The sequence below is a fragment of the Salmo trutta genome, chromosome 8 (genome assembly GCF_901001165.1).
Source record: "Salmo trutta chromosome 8, fSalTru1.1, whole genome shotgun sequence".
In the NCBI taxonomy this organism is placed as follows: domain Eukaryota; kingdom Metazoa; phylum Chordata; class Actinopteri; order Salmoniformes; family Salmonidae; genus Salmo; species Salmo trutta.
Window position 1 is genome coordinate 17,996,339 of NC_042964.1, and position 14,849 is coordinate 18,011,187.

The following is a 14,849-nucleotide window of genomic DNA, read 5'->3' on the forward strand; positions in this document are numbered from 1 at the left end:
AAAATAGCTTTTCGGTGAAAGCACATTTTGCAATATTCTAAGTAGATAGCCCGGCATCACAGGGCTAGCTATTTAGACACCCAGCAAGTTTAGCATTCACCAAAGTCAGATTTACTATAAGAAAAATGTTATTACCTTTGCTGTCTTCGTCAGAATGCACTCCCAGGACTTCTACTTCAATAACAAATGTTGGTTTGGTCCCAAATAATCCATTGTTATATCCAAATAGCGGCGTTTTGTTCGTGCGTTCAAGACACTATCTGAAAGGGTAAATAAGGGTTACGAGCACGGCGCATTTCGTGACAAAAAAATTCTAAATATTCCATTACCGTACTTCGAAGCATGTCAACCGCTGTTTAAAATCAATTTTTATGCAATTTTTCTCGTAAAAAAGCGATAATATTCCGACCGGGAAATCGTTTTTTATTACAAAGACAGTGAAAGTAAAAGCATGCTATCCCCTCATGCACGAGCCTCAGTCTAATGGCCCTCTGATAGAGCACTTGCCAAACATGCTAGTGTGTTTCAGCCTGGGCCTTGAATTACGTCATTCAGCTTTTTCCCGGGTTTTGAGAGCCTATGGGAGCCGTAGGAAGTGTCACGTCATGCCAGAGATCCCCTGTTTTTGTTAGAGATTATCAAGGAGGGCAAGAAATGGTCAGAGAGGGCGCTTCCTGTTTGGAATCTTCTCAGGTTTTGGCCTGCCAAATGAGTTCTGTTATACTCACAGACACCATTCAAACAGTTTTAGAAACTTTAGGGTGTTTTCTATCCAAAGCCAATTATATGCATATTCTAGTTACTGGGCAGGAGTAGTAACCAGATTAAATCGGGTAAGTTTTTTATCCGGCCGTGCAAATACTACCCCCTAGCCTCCACCGGGTTAACGAGAGTCTTGTCTTTAAAATTGTGTAAAATAGTCATATGTTTGAGAAATTGAAGTAATAGCATTTCTAAGGTATTTGAATAACGCGCCACGGGATTCAACTGGCTGTAGAGTAGGTGGGACGCAAGCATCCCACCTAGCCCAGAGAGGTTAAGAAGGAAAGTAATTCCACAAATGAACGTTTAACAAGGCACACCTGTTAATTGAAATGCATTCCAGGTGACTACCACATGAAGCTGGTTGAGAGAATTCCAACAGTGTGCAAAGCTGTCAAGACAAAGGGTGGCTACTTTGAAGAATCTCAAATAGAAAATATATTTTGATTTGTTTAAAACTTTTTTGGTTACTACATGATTCCATATGTATTATTTCATAGTGTTGATGTCTTCACTATTTTTCTACAATGTAGAAAATAGTAAAAATAAAGAAATACCCTTGAATGAGTAGGTGTGTCCAAACTTTTGACTGGTACTGTATATTGATAAAGTTCTTTAGCCTACACATCCATATTCAGGGCATGACTGTGCTAGATTAGGTTATATCAAAAGTTGTTCAATTGATTAAGGGATACATTCAAACTAACTAATCAATTTGATCCCTTACCTGTTTTAAATAAAGAGGAAGGTTATGTTCGAGGCTACAAGGTTGGGAATGCATAAAATCCTACAATTAAATATTAAAGCAATAACAAGGGATGAGAGTTTTGTGTTTTTATTTTATGGGGGGAATATCATTTGAAGATGTATTTGAATCACTGCCAGCATAATTAGTCTATGTAGTTTCTGAAGTGTTTTGGCCAGAAGAGTAGAGTCCTCATAACCCTAGTTATTAATGCAATGTACTTTTAGGTCATTTGTGAAAGTTATTCATACGAATTACTCACGCTTATCTCTGCTATTAAACTAAAATATGATACAGATATTTTAATAGTGAGATTAATTATGCTGTTGAAACCCTTGCATACTTAATGGTGCATTTCCATACAGGATTTACGCCAGTGTTTTCCCCAAAAGGCTCCGACTTGTCTTTTTCCATCTACTCAGGCACGCACCTGTGTCACACTGGGCCATGGATCCGGTGGACCAGTCTCACTTGGGCCAAAGCCAGACCACTGGTACTTTTCAGCTGGCATTTACAATTACTAACTGTGAAATGTACACCTCACAAGCAGCCGTTTTGATTATGCAGAGGTTGTTGATTCTGCTCTTCACAAGTGTTTACTGTCAGCCCTAGCTATGGAAACACAATTTCATTAATATAACACAAGGGTGTATTCGCTAGTGTAACACTGGTGTTACAGTCGAAATCAACAGAGGACTTCTGAGGTGAAAGGCAGAGAATGGGTCACTCAAATAGCCTACAGTTAGGCAACGCGCATGAGCTGCCTGTCACTGTCAGGATAAAGATAGATGGGCTGTCACCACAGAGAGTCATTGGCACATCTGAAAATATTGACGGGTCCTGCTTCTCTTTGAAATAAAGCCCGCTGTGCTGGGTCAATTTTGGCCCGGCTGCGGTCGCACCGGTCCCGGCATAATGCAGAGAAAAGCCCCGAAGGCACCCACGACATATGCCGCCGCCCGATCCGCACTTCACGAGCACCCGTCGTGAAGTCCCGGTATTTTATGATGCTCTGTCAGTAGCATCTGGAGCCCCGCCAATTTAATTACCATAGAAGCTAACAACTCGCCAACTGGTGTCAACTCAACACCCACGCTAGTCCAAAGTCAGTATCAAAAAGGAAGCTTTGTAAACTGACTCAAAGAGAGGGGTTCATTTGTACCATCTTTTCACACCCGTCTATCTTATCTCTTGAAGAATATCAAGTGGCACATGAATGGGTTGCATCTGATGGCGAGGAGATATGGGAATCAGATCATCGATCCTATCAGATATGCTCAGCAGTGATATCTTAATTAAGTAGTCATCAATGATGTTTTAATTAAGTAGTCATCAATGATATATTAATTAAGTAGTCATATGCACAAGTGAATGACCAGACATTAGTTATTTGTCAAACAGTACATAGCCTTGGTTATTTGCGTAATTGTAACAAGTATGAAAGAAAGCACAGTACACCATTTAAAGAAGCAAATCCAGGAGACCAGTTATATATTTTTTTACAATCATACAAATATATTAGTTTTTATTCAATTATATCCAATAATATGCCTCCCTTGACGTTGTGTAAGTTATTATAGAAATGCAGAGAAGACAAGGGTTCAAGGAGGAAGAGTGTTTACGGGGAAAGGGAAGGGGAGAGTAAATAGAGGACTCCTTGACTTTCTTTTTTGATGTGTCCAGTAAATGTTGGACGCATGCATGCTTGTAGTACGGTCTGTCTGTGACTCTCTCTGCTGCCGTAGGCTATAGTGCTCAAATCAACCTCGGATAGATAGAACTTCAATGTCCCACCTCCCATTCCCTTCGTTTTTTTCCTGTCGTCCATGTTTATTATAGTCTCATTGTTTTGTTACAAAAAGTGTCATTGTGGCGTTTTAGTTAGCTGGAAGACTGATGCACTATTTTTACATTGGAAGACGAGAAAAAAAGTTATATGGAGATTTTCTTAATCCTTTTTTGGAAGACTTCATCATTATTATCATCATCACAATAACTTGGATCATCCATGCAATACAAAACTCTAGGGGCTCCAATGTACAAAGCAGACCACTTTGATTGATCGCAAAATCACACAAGTGGGTTATACTGTGTGTGTGTGTGTGTGTGTGTGTGTGTGTGTGTGTGTGTGTGTGTGTGTGTGTGTGTGTGTGTGTGTGTGTGTGTGTGTGTGTGTGTGTGTGTGTGTGTGAGAGAGAGAGACGGTGAGCAAGCAGTGTACATGCTGCTGAAGAGCTAGTTAGATTCCTCTCAAGGTTCATAGGTCAGAGGTCATCCAGTTTGATTGTAGCCAAAAGGTGAATATCCTTCCTTCTTTGCACTCTGTCACTCACTAATATTTTACTTTTCTGTTTGTCTTTTAGTTTGCATTGTCGGGTTGAGGTTCAATGTTGGGTGGGTGGCGCGCTAATCAGAGTCTGATTAGAAAATAAACAGGTTGAATAGAGAGACATGCAGTACATGGACGGACCAACTGTGACATATCCATTACAAAACTCAAATTCCATCGACAGAATCCCCAAAAAGAACATTCTTTACGACAGTCACAATATCCCCAACAACAATACCCCTCACCGATGACAATCAATCAATCGCGGTCTTCACCAACAAGATCCCACTTTTTAAAAACAGTAGTACATCTTCCCTTTAGCATAGTCAACGTACAATCACCTTGCAAAGCCACTGTGTACCGTCGTACCATAGTAGGCCTGGGCTCAAATACTATTCTAAATCTTTCAAACAGTTGGGAGTGTTTTGTTTGCCCTAGTCTTCATGAAGTGCCCAATGGGAGGGGTTTGCACTCATGCCAGTATTCTATTGGTTCCATTATGCCGGGCAAGCTCAATCAAGCCATGATAAAGTATTTGAAATGATTTCAAATAGTATTTGAACCCAGGTCTGGTATACAGTACCTCTGGGCAGCTCCCCAGCTTAGCTCTTATTTTAAAGGTGACCTCTGCAATTTACATCTGCGCCAGCCCAGCCCGACTCCACGCAGGAGTGCTGTGTGTGCATTGCAGATGTGCTTCAGGAGAGCACTATACCTTTTAAAATGCAGCGTTACTCCAAGGTCTAACAGGATGGGGGATTGGAGATAGCTACGGGCCAGTGGTATTTTAGCATTAAACTCAGGGCTGGGTTTTAAAAAATGAATATATATCTGAGAACGGGGCCGTTGGTTCGTCTCTCTCTGTTTTTTGTCTATTTTCTACTGCATTGCAGATGTAGGGAGAAGGACTACACCCCAAAGGAACAGACACACGTGACGGCAACCCCACTCACTCACAAACAAAACATTCGAAAAATAAAAAGATCTGATAAACAACACATTTTAGCTTTATATTTGCTAAGTCATTAAACACGTATATATCCTCTGCGTTGCATGTTTTAATGAAGTTCACTGCTTTCCGCCCGAGGACTGGCGCTCATTGATTTGGCTTCTCGACGTATTCCTCTCCTCATTCACTCACTCTTATGCTGTCAGGAGCGCGCACGGAGTGAACAGACACATTTCCACATGTAAAATACATGTACTGTAGACAGGCTGTACACAGAGATGGACACAGACAGATGGGACGCAGAGAAGATATGCGCACAGCCTCTGCCTTCAGGTTGAAGGGAAGTTGTGTTCGGGAGACGGATCAATAGAGGAAGCCTCTCTCCCTCTCTCTCTCTCTCTCTCGCTGTCTTTCTCTCTCCATCCCTCTTCCCCCCCGAGTCCTCCAGAAGACCTAAACTGCAGTTCTCTCTTTCTCTGACTGGGGAGAAATGGAGGGTGAGAAGGCGGGAGAGACGGAGGGGAGGGAGAGAAGGCCCCCTGGGAACCAAGGGCAAACGGAGCGTGTGAAGTGTACTCCTGCACAGAACCTCTTAACACTTAACCTTGTTTAATAACCGTATCTGTCACAACACACACGCACATTCAAACGGCCTTACACACACATGCTTAAGCATGCACAAGCATCCACAAGCTCTCTCCCACTTCCACGGTGAGAATGAATGTGTTAATATAATGTCATACGCGTTCTAAAGGGATGCTGTTTTGCATGTGAAATCCTGGAGCAATTTATGGGGGAGTTTAGCAGCTGTAAATCCAGTTCTTTATCTTTCTGATCAATATACAGTACCAGTCAAAAGTTAGAACAGCTACTCATTCAAGGGTTTTTCTTTATTTTTACTTTTTTCTACATTGTAGAATAAGAGTGAAGACATCAGAACTATGAAATAACATATATGGAATCATGTAGTAACCAAAAAAGTGTTAAACAAATCAAAATTTATTTTATATTTGAGATTCTTCAAAGTAGCCACCTTTTGCCTTGAGGACAGCTTTGGGCACTAAACTTTTGACTGGTACTGTATGTGGTCAGGTAAAACATGGGATGGACAGATAAAGTATATAGGCAAAAGATGAATGGCGGCACCATACAGGTTGCAAAATAGATTGGAAGAGATTTTCGATGCGCGGATTCCATGGCACGTGGTTTATGAACTGATACGCAAAACGACGCTTGATTCAAAAATGTGTTTTTCAATTAAAATGATAGTAAATTCCTGCCACCAACAGAATGTTGTGTACAGTGTACAGGGCAAACACCCTTTTCAGCTATGCAGATTTTGCTGCGAAGACACAGAATCATTAGATCACTTATTCTGGTATTGCCCCTATGTAGCTTGATTCTGGTCACAGGTTCAGGAGTTTGTAAAAAGTCATAACAGTGTTCCAGAATGAACCCTACAAATAGCACTGTTGGACGTTCTGGAAAGCCATAGTCAATCAACACCATAATAATACTCTTAGCTAAAATGTTAATTTTTAAATCACAATCCGTTGATAATATGGGATTACAAAGGTTCAGAATCTATGTTAGACATCACAGAAAAATATGACACAAAGAAATCAAGAGAGCATGGTCTTTGGAGACGGGTGGGATGGGCTGAGAGAAGCTGAGGGGGTGAATATAATCTGTAGTAGTTGTGATTGAAAATAATATATATCATGTGTACTGGACATGTCTGAGCACTATGAATCCAAATGTTTAAAAAAAATCCAATGAATCCAAAGGTGTATCAAGAATGGCCCACCACCCAAAGGACACCCAGCCTACTTGGCACAACTGTGGGGAACATTGGAGTCAACATGGGCCAGCATCCCTGTGGAATGCTTTCGACACCTGGTAGAGTCCATTCCCCAATGAATACAGGCTGTTCTGAGGGCAAGGGAAGGGTGCAACTCAATATTAGGAAGGTGTTCTTAATGTTTTGTACACTCGGTATATGTTATATTATGTAAAAAAAAAAGTACCATGTATGTAAAAATGTATTTGTAACAAAAATGTATTTGTAACAAAGTTACGTTGTCCTCCGAAGGGGGAGGGGGGTGGATGGGACAATAAAAATAAAAAAATCGAGATGAATGGCCGTCTTTAGACAGTAATTTAAGCTGAATGACTTGAAGTGTTATCTGATTGGCCGAAGGAAGGCGTAGGATATGAAGAGATGACGAGGAGGGTGTCTGTTCTTCGATGTATTCAACACTTTAACGGTTCAAGGAACACTTTGAACACGGCAAAAACACGGCACACCACACACATATGAATGCGCACACAGAAATCCATGAACTCACAAACACCCGCGTGCGCACACACACACACACACACTTGCCACTCTATACACATATTTATAGTCTCCCCTCTCTGCATCTAATGAAAGAAGGTCAAACACTGCAAACCTAACATCTACGGGACTATATAAAACAGCAGTCCATCTGAATAACAACATAAGCTTCCTCTGCTGTACAGTACCATTTGCAATATGCTATTGGACGCTATCCCATCTTCATTATTGCAATTTAGACACAGATGTAAATAAATAAACTCTGAATACAGTCGGACTTGATTTGTTTTGTTGTGTGTCTGCGTGCGTGGGCATGTGTGTACGTTTTTAAGATGGAAGCATCTACCCTGCTGGTTTTGATGTCAGATTAACACGAGAAGAGGAGGAATCTCACAGCCTCGTCAACTACGTCAGATTAGAGCCATATACTTCACAATACATTATACCCCTGCATCGATATGTTATAAACTGCAACCATACACTCCATAACCTACCTACATACGCTAGCATAGCAGCACCCGGTGGCTACGTACATGTACATACAGTTGCTCACACCTTGTGCGTTCATAGATATACTGTACGTGCATGTATACACACACACACACACAACGTTTTTTTGAGATCTTAGAACAAATTGAATGTGGTGTAAAGTTGCACCTATCCCTACAGTGACACAAACATACCCTTATGAACACACCCCAATCAGATGTGATGTGTAATAACAATGACATACACACACGTAAACGCGCTCGCATTCATTACCTCTAATGTACCGTGATCTCAACCGGCTGAAGAGGACGGTACTCTGTTGCGTTGCTAAGTGACTAGTGGGTATCAGTGTGGTACTATCACGACTACGTTGTCTTCGTACATCATCTACTGCTACTCAGGTAACTTACTCAGCGTTTAGCCCTTAACTTACTTACAGTACACTCTTATCTCATAGCTAATAGTAACTAACGCTTATCTAGGTGCGTTTGTAGAGTTGTGATGGAAAAGTTATGTCAAGGAAAGACATTGGGGCGTATAATAATATGTTGCAACAGATTTTCCCAGCCCTTAAAAGAAAAACAGTAAAATCACAGGATGCATAGCTATTTCCCAAATATCCCATTTCTGGATTCACTGACCTTATTCAACATTGACTGGTTTGATAAACCAGTAGAAGCCATCGCTTAATGTATCCTCTTATTCTCTCTGCTCCCCTCTTCTCTCATCCCCTCCCCCTCTCCTTCCCCCCCTCCACCCCATCTCCACCTCCTCCTCCCCCTCACCTGACGTCTCACGCCATTTAGTTGGGAATCTTCCCAGAGACTCATGTTCTCAAAACCTTTCTTCAATAGGACATGCTTGGAATTAGCTCGTGGAATCAGTGGGTCAGGCGTGGTGGTGTCAATGTGTGTTTTGTATGTGTCTGTGTTAACGTGAGCCTGTTGTCTCAGCACCCGGGGGGGAAGTGATTGAAGTGATTCATCTGAACCAATGAGGAAGTGTTAGCCACAGTCGTAGACAGACACACACCCTGTAGGCCTCTGTCTTCTGCTGCTTATGAAGGTGGACTGTACAACATTGGTCCAATAGGGTTGCAACACTGCAGTGTATACAGCTTACAAATCTTCACAACAGGTTGTGTGTGTGTGTGTGCGTGTGCGTGTGTGTGTGTGTGCATGTGTGTGTGTGCGTGCATGTGTGTGTGTGCATGTGTGTGTGAGAGATGCCTGTTGTCAACACCTTATTTGGGATTACCTGGTCTGCCACGGGGAGAAGCCATCATAATTCCCATAATTCTCTCTGAACCTTCGTTCCTTCCTTTCTCTCCTTTGGCTCGACAAAACAAGCATGCTCAGTCTAAAATAAGGACCCCCTATCTACCACTCTGCCCTAGCTCTGGATACTTCCCAAATGGCACCCTGTTCCTTACATAGTGCACTACTTTTGACCAGTCCCCATAGGGCTCTAGGGTGCCATTTGGGATGGGACGCATACAGAGCTCAAATCCCTCCAGTAAACACGTCAACATGAACAAAAAAACACTCATCATAGAATTATAGACTTACGTCAGTAACTGGCAGAAAGATAGTTCGTGGCTAATCTTCTTCTTTTTTTAAATGGAGTAGGAAGCACATGTAGCTCCTTCTAGCTAAACATTCTCATCCTTATTACCAAACCATCGTCCTCTTATTATTATGTCTGTGACTTTAGCGTCCGGTCTTTTCCCTTAGCAACATCGTTGTTGTGCAGCATGGGATGTGACACGGACAGCACAAGTTACAGGTTGATTATAGTCTATGGTTGCATCGGACATAGAACCCTTTCCCCTGTAGAGCGCTACTTTTGACCAGGGCTCTGGTCAAAAGTAGTGCACCATATAGGGATAGGGTGCCATTTTGGACGCACCCTATGAGACATGATGGCGAGATGTGCGTTTAAAGAAGGCTTGTTTCCTTTTGCATAATAACTAACACACTTGACCCAGTGTTGGAGAGGTTCAGTGCATACTAGTTGCTTATTACATATAGAGATTAACAAGAAGAAATCAACGTGGAACTAGGAGGTCGTCAGCCCGGGTGCCAGTCTGTTTGCTATGACAATCCCATAAGGATTTTGACAGTGGAAACTGACTGGCACCCAGGCTAGGAGGTTGTAGCCCTCCGAAAAGAACCACAACTGTCCTGCAACATCACATACCCAACCAGAAAATAAACCCCACAGTGGGGTATGCTGTATCTCCCTGGCTTACATGCTGACCAGACCGTTTGCGCGCATGTTGATCTTGTCCACCCACCCCAGACGCGATCAGGAAACCCAGGTTGAAATATCAAAACGAACTCTGAACCAACAATATTCATTTGGGGACAGGTCGAAAAACATTAAACATTTATGGCAATTTAGCTAGCTAGCTTGCTGTTGCTAGTTAATTTGTCCTGGGATATAAACATTGGTTTGTTATTTTACCTGAAATACACAAGGTCCTCTACTCCGACAATGAATCCACAGATAAAAGGGTAAACTGAGTTAGTTTCTAGTAGTCTCTCCTCTTTCTTCTTCTTCTTCTTGATATGGCGGTTGGCAACTAACTTTAAGGTGCATTACCACTACCAACTGGACTGGAGTGTGGATCTCAGTTCATTTTTCAATCGCCCACGTGGGAATATGCTCCTAAAAACCAATAGGAGAGGCGAGACTTGTAGCGCATCAAGCGTCACAAATAGAACCAAGTTCTATTTTAGCGCCTGGCTACGCAGACGCTCGCGAGCAGTGTGGGTGCAATGATTGAATAACATGTATGTGTACATTTATTTTGCAACGCTCGCGCACGCGATGTGGGCGGTGTGGTCAGCATGTTAGGGGCATGAGCTAGAGAAATGATCTAGTATAGTTATAGGATGGTGGAACGCATGGCTGGGCACAGAGAGGGTAAAGCAGTCAGTTTAATAATAACCTACATGGACAAACAGACTTCCAGAACATCTACACCATCTCACTGATTATATCGTCATCATTCTTCAACCCCTGACCCTGACCCGCACACAATCACCCTCTCCCTCTGCTGCCCAGTGTGTGTGTGTGTGTGTGTGTGTGTGTGTGTGTGAACACAATCGTGTGTGTAGTTCAGTGCAGCAGGGAGGTTTCTCTCTCTCTTTTAAGAGTTGGGGAGATTTTGATCAGTGGAAGCTGCTGTTAAACAGCCCTAGAGAGGACCAAGAAGGTTTTTTCTTGTGCTGCCGAGTGGAAAACTGAGGTTAACGAGGGAAAGAAAAAAAAATGAAAAAAGCTCCATCAGTATGGAGGAGATACAGTAGCTATGGTCACAAAGGTGCTGACGGACAGAGAAGACCTGCTAACCGATAACTAAGAACAAAAGGATGTTTTGGGCTAGCATCCAAAATGGCACCCTATTCCCTTTGTAGTGCACACCTTTTGACCACAGCCCACACAAAGTAGTGCACTATATTGAAAATAGGGTGCAGACGCATCCTGGATCAACCCAACATTAGTATGGATGGAAGCTTTGGGAATGTAGAACAATAGGCCCCCCTTGCTGCTCAGTGGGGCAGGGGGGAAACATTTGACCGTGACAACCCTGTGTAATAAAAACAGGAAGACATTGTTCGTTGTGAAGTGAAGTAGATTAAAAACAGACGATGCTGATGATAGGTGTCGGTCTTCTTTCCGGGAATTTCCCGTGGTGGATGTGTATATAGTTGTGACGTGACCAGTGCATGCTACGACGCACCCAGCCTCATTCCTCAGGTTTTATTGCTCTGAAATCTCAGACTCATACAGGGGCGGTGTTGGGTAAGAGAAGGGACGGGGGCTGCAGTGGGTGGGGGACACACCATGTCTTTAAAGAAGGGTTCTATTGGCATTTATTTCCCCACCCCTTCACTATTGCATTATGGGAGATAGAGTTCTTCTAATGCTACCATCAAGTAGCTCTATTGCTTCTATATATCATCCCTGTAGTTCCTTTAGGTGCCCATGCCAGTGCCCAGTGCCCGTATGTCCGCCCCTGTGTTCTCTGTGCGCTAGGAGGTTTTGGTTTTTGAGGGCGGGTCTTTTTTGCCGTTCTGCAGCACAGGTGAATCGGAGGCCTTGGCCATTTTCCTGGGCGAACTCAGCTCGGCGACCACCACCACTTCATGTAGCGATGGCTCCCTGTACATAGCCACTGTAGGGGGGAGGGAAGGGATGTGAGAAAAGGAAAGAGGGAGACAGAATAATATTGAACAGAACAAATCTCTTTTTTAAAATAGACCGGAGTGCATCATGAAAAGCAAACATGACAAAATGACAGAGACAGCTAATGACCATAATTAACTTCCTACTGTACTGCACCTTCGATGAGTTTGGGCAGGAAGTGGGCGGCCCCCTTGGTCTTCTTGACCCTGTTGCCCTTCATGACCTGTCCGTCCCGGTTGATGCCGATGTACCAGGCCCTGCCCGACTGGGTCTGCCGGTATAGGATGGACGAGTACGTCACGTAGTAGTTCTCAAACACACTTTCTTTGAACTTGCACTCTGGAGTGAAGTGTTCCTGTGGATTAGAAGACACAGACACACACAGATAAAGCATAGGTGAACACATAGCGAAGACAAGCGCAGGTGTGCATACACACACACTCTTAGAAAAAACTCAAAAGGGTTTTTCGGCTGTCCCCATAGGAGAACCCTTTTTGGTTTGAGAGAGAATCCTTTTTAGTTCCAGGTAGTGCTGTTTTGGGTTCCATGTAGAACCCTCTGTGTAAAGGGTTCTACATTGAACGCAAAAGGGTTCTAGATAGCACCTTTTTTCTAAGCGTGTACATATACACAAACACACACACTCCGGGTCAGTGGAGAAGAATAACAGATTGGAAGTGCTGACCATTTTGTATTCATTCCATTATTTATGTATTTATTTTCCAATTCCAAAGGCTCAGCTGGGGAATGGCGGGAAATGGAGCCCACATTTCATTGTGACAGGGTTAGGAGAGCATCTGTGTCTGCTGTGAGGAAAATGAACACATAACCACACACACACACACACACACACACGCCCACACACGAAGGCTATCTGTCTTCTCTCTCTCTTGTGTCATAACAAACACACGCTCGCTCTCAAACACACACAAGGAAAAAATTGACAAAAGGAAGAAAAAAAAAAGTTTTAACACACAGGTGACATTCTGTTTCCAGTAACAACCAGCAATCAACAGAAGTCCTTCACCCCTTACCCAGTTCAACCCAGTTCGACTGTCCCATCTACAGTGAGGGAAAAAAGTATTTGATCCCCTGCTGATTTTGTACGTTTGCCCACTGACAAAGAAATGATCAGTCTATAATTTTAATGGTAGGTTTATTTGAACAGTGAGAGACAGAATAACAACAAAAAAATCCAGAAAAATGCATGTCAAAAATGTTATAAATTGATTTGCATTTTAATGAGGGAAATAAGGATTTGACCCCTCTGCAAAACATGACTTAGTACTTGGTGGCAAAACCCTTGTTGGCAATCACAGAGGTCAGACGTTTCTTGTAGTTGGCCACCAGGTTTGCACATATCTCAGGAGGGATTTTGTCCCACTCCTCTTTGCAGATCTTCTCCAAGTCATTATGGTTTCGAGGCTGACGTTTGGCAACTCGAACCTTCAGCTCCCTCCACAGATTTTCTATGGGATTAAGGTCTGGAGACTGGCTAGGCCACTCCATGACCTTAATGTGCTTCTTCTTGAGCCACTCCTTTGTTGCCTTGGCCATGTGTTTTGGGTCATTGTCATGCTGGAATACCCATCCACGACCCATTTTCAATGCCCTGGCTGAGGGAAGGAGGTTCTCACCCAAGATTTGATGGTACATGGCCCCGTCCATCGTCCCTTTGATGTGGTGAAGTTGTCCTGTCCCCTTAGCAGAAAAACACCCCCAAAGCATAATGTTTCCACCTCCATGTTTGACGGTGGAGATGGGGTTCTTGGGGTCATAGGCAGCATTCCTCCTCCTCCAAACACGTTGAGTTGATGCCAAAGAGCTCCATTTTGGTCTCATCTGACCACAACACTTTCACCCAGTTGTCCTCTGAATCGTTCAGATGTTCATTGGCAAACTTCAGACGGTCATGTATATGTGCTTTCTTGAGCAGGGGGACCTTGCGGGCGCTGCAGGATTTCAGTCCTTCACGGCGTAGTGTGTTACCAATTGTTTTCTTGGTGACTATGGTCTCAGCTGCCTTGAGATCATTGACAAGATCCTCCCGTGTAGTTCTGGGCTGATTCCTCACCGTTCTCATGATCATTGCAACTCCACGAGGTGAGATCTTGCATGGAGCCCCAGGCCGAGGGAGATGACAGTTCTTTTGTGTTTCTTCCATTTGCGAATAATCGCACCAACTGTTGTCACCTTCTCACCAAGCTGCTTGGCGATGGTCATGTAGCCCATTTCAGCCTTGTGTAGGTCTACAATCTTGTCCCTGACATCCTTGGAGAGCTCTTTGGTCTTGGCCATGGTGGAGAGTTTGGAATCTGATTGATTGATTGCTTCTGTGGACAGGTGTCTTTTATACAGGTAACAAACTGAGATTAGGAGCACTCCCTTTAAGAGTGTGCTCCTAATCTCAGCTCGTTACCTGTATTAAAGACACCTGGGAGCCAGAAATCTTTCTGATTGAGAGGGGGTCAAATACTTATTTCCCTCATTAAAATGGCAATCAATTTATAACATTTTTGACATGCGTTTTTCTGGATTTTTTTGTTGTTATTCTGTCTCTCACTGTTCAAATAAACCTACCATTAAAATTATAGACTGATCATTTCTTTGTCAGTGGGAAAACGTTCAAAATCAGCAGGGGATCAAATACTTTTTTCCCTCACTGTATAGTCACCCATATCACCTTCCACAATCTCTGTCTCTCTCCTCTCTCTCCGTCTCTCTCGTGTCTCTCTGTCTCTCTCTCTCCTCTCTCTCTGTCTCTCTCGTCTCTCTCCTTTCTCTCTGTCTCTCTCCTCCTCTATCTCTTCCTCCATCCCACCGTCAAATGGTAACCTTGTTGAGGAGCAAACCAATTTGCAGGATTGATTTGGAGCCTTGATGTGACTGGTGAACAGAAACACTCTGAATAAGGACTTTACTCTCCCTCTCTTTCTCGTCCCTCTCTTTATTTCTCCTTTTCCCGCTCTTTACCTCTCCTACTTCTTCCCTCTTTTACAGTTTTTTTCCCTCATTATCTTCACTCTCTCACTCTCCCACTGTC

At 43.2% G+C, this 14,849-nt stretch overlaps 1 protein-coding gene across 1 annotated transcript in view; it reads right to left on the minus strand.

Annotated features, from left to right (window-relative positions):
- Positions 1–11,074: 11,074 nt before the first annotated feature.
- Positions 11,075–14,849, minus strand: part of fgf11a (fibroblast growth factor 11a) — a 116,862-nt gene continuing 113,087 nt past the window's right edge. Inside the window, exons 5-6 of the mRNA XM_029760247.1 lie at positions 11,963–12,161; positions 11,075–11,795 (exon numbers count right to left, since the gene is read on the minus strand). Coding sequence (XP_029616107.1) covers positions 11,653–11,795; positions 11,963–12,161 — 342 coding nt within the window. The 3' untranslated portion in view covers positions 11,075–11,652. The remainder of the gene's footprint in view (positions 11,796–11,962; positions 12,162–14,849) is intronic.